Source organism: Barbus barbus (assembly GCF_936440315.1).
Source record: "Barbus barbus genome assembly, chromosome: 34".
Taxonomy (NCBI): domain Eukaryota; kingdom Metazoa; phylum Chordata; class Actinopteri; order Cypriniformes; family Cyprinidae; genus Barbus; species Barbus barbus.
Window position 1 is genome coordinate 14,855,265 of NC_136762.1, and position 4,926 is coordinate 14,860,190.

At 34.4% G+C, this 4,926-nt stretch overlaps 1 protein-coding gene across 2 annotated transcripts; it reads right to left on the reverse strand.

The window, feature by feature from the left end:
• Nucleotides 1-208: 208 nt before the first annotated feature.
• Nucleotides 209-2,803, reverse strand: LOC306854186 (uncharacterized protein). 2 transcript variants are annotated; one of them, XM_079392008.1, is made up of 6 exons: nucleotides 2,708-2,803; nucleotides 2,260-2,338; nucleotides 2,093-2,169; nucleotides 1,862-2,017; nucleotides 1,694-1,747; nucleotides 209-921 (listed from the first exon to the last, which is right to left on the reverse strand). In XM_079392008.1, the coding sequence occupies exons 2-6, from the start codon at nucleotides 2,326-2,328 to the stop codon at nucleotides 510-512; spliced, it is 768 nt and encodes a 255-aa protein (XP_079248134.1). In that variant the 5' UTR covers nucleotides 2,329-2,338; nucleotides 2,708-2,803; the 3' UTR covers nucleotides 209-509. The 2 variants fall into 2 exon arrangements, with proteins under 2 accessions (XP_079248134.1, XP_079248135.1); XM_079392009.1 differs by having other exon boundaries at nucleotides 216-921; nucleotides 2,522-2,797.
• Between the last annotated feature and the right edge of the window lie 2,123 nt (nucleotides 2,804-4,926).

Genomic DNA, 4,926 nt, shown 5'->3' on the forward strand with positions numbered 1-4,926 from the left:
CAAAAAAAAAAAAAATCAGGAAGGGGGCCAACACTTTTTCACACCACTGTATGACATAAATTGTTAATAAATGTTTTCATAGATTATAAATGGTTTTATGATGAAATGCATCTGAAAGGTAATCTAAAATTACCATTGTTACCCCCCCCCCCCCCCCCCCCCCCAAGTATACAAGTATTTCAAAAGAAAAAAAAAATCAATCCAATTCAGTTTCTCACACTTTAGAAGAATACCTGAGTTTTTATGACAATAAAAATTGTTCAGTCTGACGAGTAATAAAAAGATATATAAAAAGTTTACAAAAAACATACAACCTCATAAAAATTAGACAAATTGTCCTGGATGCAAGCATGGTGAAAAAAGCCATCAAGTGTCTGTTTGATGAGGTATAAAGATCAAGTCAATGACTCCAGACCCATGATCAGAGTCTCCAAAATATGAACAATATGCACAGTTTAAAAAATGTGTCTAGAGTTAGCATAGTCAAGCAGACAGGTAATATTGAAAAGTCAAGCATCAGAGCTCTCCTCTGATCTCTCCTCATTTGCCACTTTCCAGTTTTTCCGCTTTTTCCTTTGAGGTTCGGTCAGCGTGTCCGTTTCAGGACAGTCTCTCTTCCTGTGCGTTCTCGTCCTTGTGTCTGAATGGCTGTCCTCTGTGTCGCTGTCCTCAGTTCTGTCTTTGTTTTTGTGCTCCTTTTTCCTCCGCTTGCTCTTGCCTCCCTTCCTCCTCTGTTTCCTCTTGACGGTGTCCTCTGCATCGCTGCAGGTCTCAGAGCCTGAGGCGGCAGTCTTCCTTCTCTTCTTCTCCTTTTTCTTTTTCTTCTTCTTAGACAACTTCTTGGAAGATTTCTCTATGTCAGCGTCTAGTTTGTTCTTGTGTTTTTTCCTTTTGTGTTTACTATTACTGCAGTCTTTTTCCCTGAAATGAAAGAATAAATATAGCACTAAAGCAAAATATGCTGCAGGAATATTTTAAATAATTTTATATACTGAGATTATGAATTAAATTATTCTAGAATTAAATTGAAGTTCTATATTACTTACTTTATTATTAAATAAATTCACAATTAAAATATATTACATGATTTAGGATTATTTAAATATTTAGAAAACAGAATTAAATTAAGAAAAAAAAAAACGTTCATTACCCTTTGTATTTACATGTTTTTTTCTGATGGTTACATTGCAAAGCCATAAAAATAATCATTATAAATATACATGTTTGTAAATTACATTTTAATTTTACATAACACATCTTTTTTGTTTGAAAAAAAAAGAAGGTTTTCCACAAAGTTTAGTCCAAGATTAAACCATAATTGGTGACCCCTACTCTATAAAATTATTTATTTTAAGATTAAATTGATATATAGACTCTATAACAGGAATATTTTGGATTTATACACAGTATACAATATTATAATTTTACTTTGAATTAAATGTGATGTATTTTTTTTCTTTTTTTTTTTTAGAATGTATTCTTTTTTTTCTTTTTTTATTCATTATTATTTATTTTTGTAAATGATTTCACAAAATTTCTGTCAAGATTAACAATAATGTCAATGTAATCATCAAAGAATAATAGACCCCTTCATTACCACAACAGGCCGTGTTAAATACCACTGCTCTTTAAAGATCCTGCAAAAAAAAATGCTGAATATTCATTAGACGGTGGCAGGACTGCTTCTTTTTACCCATCAGAGTAAAATTCCTCTGGATAAAGCTCCTTAAAGCCACTGTGGCCCCACCTGAGGAAACAGAACAGTGATCACAGGAAATGCCACAAGCATACAAAAATAATTGCGTGTTTCAACCATACAAAATAATGAATACACCATGAGAACAAAAGCAACCAGGCATACCTGTCAGGATCATTGGCTTCAAACTCATACAGTTTTCGTGTCCAGTATCGAGCTTCCCTCTCATCTCTCTCAGACATCTCTTCTCTCCTGTCTCCAAGCCGCTCTCTCATGGACCCCTCCGAGTCATCCAAGAAGCGGTCACAGTGCATGCGGCCCCTAGATGAGAATCACACACGGTCACTAAAGAGAAAAGATATCATGAGCACTAAACAAAAGCTGTGCCGTCTGTACCTCTGCTTTGGGACATGAGCAGACTTGGTTTGTCGCTCAAGATCCCTCAGTTTCCACATCTCAGACTCCTCTTGTATCTGAAGTTAGAAGTTTAATCATAACAAAAACTGATTTGATTCAGCTGATATAAAAATGCTGAAATAATGCAAATTTAGGAGTTAAAATACCTTGTTATGGGCGTCTGTGTGTCTGATGACATTTCGGAGCAGTACTTTACCCATAGACACCTTCGACATGATATCAAACCTTCAAACAACATACCACAGTTTTGAGACATTAAAACAGTTTAATGTTTCAAAAGCTTTGTATATAATCTACACAAGGCTGTTGTCTGAGAAACCAAGGATTTAACGTTATTATCTATTTTGGACAGAGTCGCTTTTATGTTAAGCAAATGAGCTGGATATGCAAAAATAATCGATTACATACCAAAATAAACATTAGACTTGGCATGTTTTTGTCATGTAAACATGAGTGTGGCAACATCTCTGTTGATAGTTTACTAATTGCTTTCCTCTGACGTTTCCTACTAGCGTTCAGTTAAATTAAAGGTGTATTTAGTAAGTTACAGTCATTAAGCAGTAACATAGTGTTTTAAAGCAGTAAAGGACTGACCTTTCTGTTATTCAATAAATTTGAAATGTAATGAGCAACGTGAACGTGGCATCAAAAACAGGTAGCTTGCTTTAACTTCCTGCGCAACCTACGCACAGGAGATATTTCAAAATAAAAGTACCGAATAAGCGAAAACACTCATTTCATAATAAAAGTCAAACTTAATCACGTCCTTCTAAATATTTGAAGTGCTCTTTGAAAATCATCTAGAAGACACCAGAAAATAATTATTATTTTTTGTTTGTTTAAGTATAATATGCATGTTTTTCCACAAACCTTTTTTTGAAACGTTTTGAATATTCATTTTTGTTCATCTATGTTAAACTATGACAAACATAAGTAGAACATTATGGAAATTCTCTGTTTAATCTGATTTGTAGGTTGTAGTTACATATCATGCGGTCTGTTGTGTCACAATGGCATCAACACAATGTTGCAAAATATCACTCCAGATCCTCATTTGTTAGACATTCCGCTAGGAAGGCAATGAAAGACAGAGAGAGAGATAAAGAGAGAGAGATAGAGAGAGAGAGAGAGAGAGAGAGAGAGATAAAAAAATGAAATTGAAAGGGATTTTAGAATTTTAATTTTAACACGCTACTTCCTTCTGAATGAAGAGAGACAGAATATTATAGCTCATAATATTATATTCACAGCTATATTATACACATATATTAACTCATATTATACACAGAATATTATGCTCATACTTTGCACTAATTTAAATACATTATTTAATAAAAAGGAATCTTACTAAACAGATTAATTAATAGCCTAATGTACTATTTGAAGAGTTTATTTGCAAAAACAGATAACTCTTTTTATTAATTTTCATAAATCATGTTTTCATTGTGTTTTGTTGTGTTATTCAGCTGTATGTTTTTTTTTAGATATTATTATTTAATCAAAACAACCCAACAGTTTGAAACACAAACATAATGATGAGACTGCAGGTGTATTCAGTCTATACAAGGAAGGAAAAATCTTGACAAGACATACAAACAAGTCATAAACTAGGAGAAAAACGTTTACAGTTTTTTTTTTAGTAGTTTGGTAATGGCAACACATTAAAATGCCTATAATGAAGAAGAAAAGTCCCAGTTCTGAGTGACTTTGGTTGGTCTAGTTCTTGGTCTGGTGACAGGATCCTGATGATGCTCATGTGCATTGTTTTGTCTTTGTGTGAGTGTGCAGCTTTGAGTGCTTCTCAGACCGTTTCTTGTGTGGCTGCCTCACCCTGCCTTGCCTTTTCCCATCTTACCTTGTCCTGCTCATCCTCGCCTTGCCATGCAAGTGGCTGAGAGCTTTCCCTTTTGTCTCATTCTTTTCTATTTGTTAATAAAAATACGCTGCATTAACTTTTCAAGTATTTGAAGTACTTACAAAAAATCAAAAAGGTCAGCTGTCATCTGTAAACATTTCTACAGCCAAGGAGAACTATATATAATCCAATAAAAATATATTTATGGACAACCAATAAATATTTGCATTATCAGCATATGACATCAGGAGCTTATATAACACTTAGTATTTGTTCATGATAAAGGCAGACATAAACAGCATGTTTATGTGCAAGTATGGGGCATGTGGTTATGTCTGCTACAGGATATGTGGTTGACACAGTTGAGCTTTTAGCCTGGGGAAGTGTCTGCCAGCTAGACGATAGACCTTTCATGAGAAAACGTTATATGACTACAAAAGCACATTCAGTGCCAGGGTTTATTGAGTGCTCAATGAAATAATAGGCCTATATGATAACCGACAGCCAGCAGAGCACCTGACACAACCAAGGTCGTTTATTGGCATTGGCCAGCTATACAGGTGGTGTCTGATTGCATCAGCTCAACCAACAAAAAAATTTGATGTGAGGCGATTGTATCAGTTAAAAGCATACGGAGACATAACAAATCTCAGTCTTGCTGATGACACCAGTTGTAACTTGTAACTGTCGTTACACATACACATGTGAAGTATACATTACATTTCAAAGTAAGAAAGAAATTACTGGGATTTCATAATAGTTTTATAACGGTTGTTTTTCTGAAATGAGTCATCTTCAAAGACGTATGGGGCCAACAAATGCGTGCAGCCATCTTTACAATATTGTCTTTGAACTTACGTTTTTTGCACTAGCTCAAGTTATCTGAAATATGTTGAGATCACTGATCTATACATTTATATAGGCTAGATCAGTGGTTGAGATGTGTCTCAAACACCTC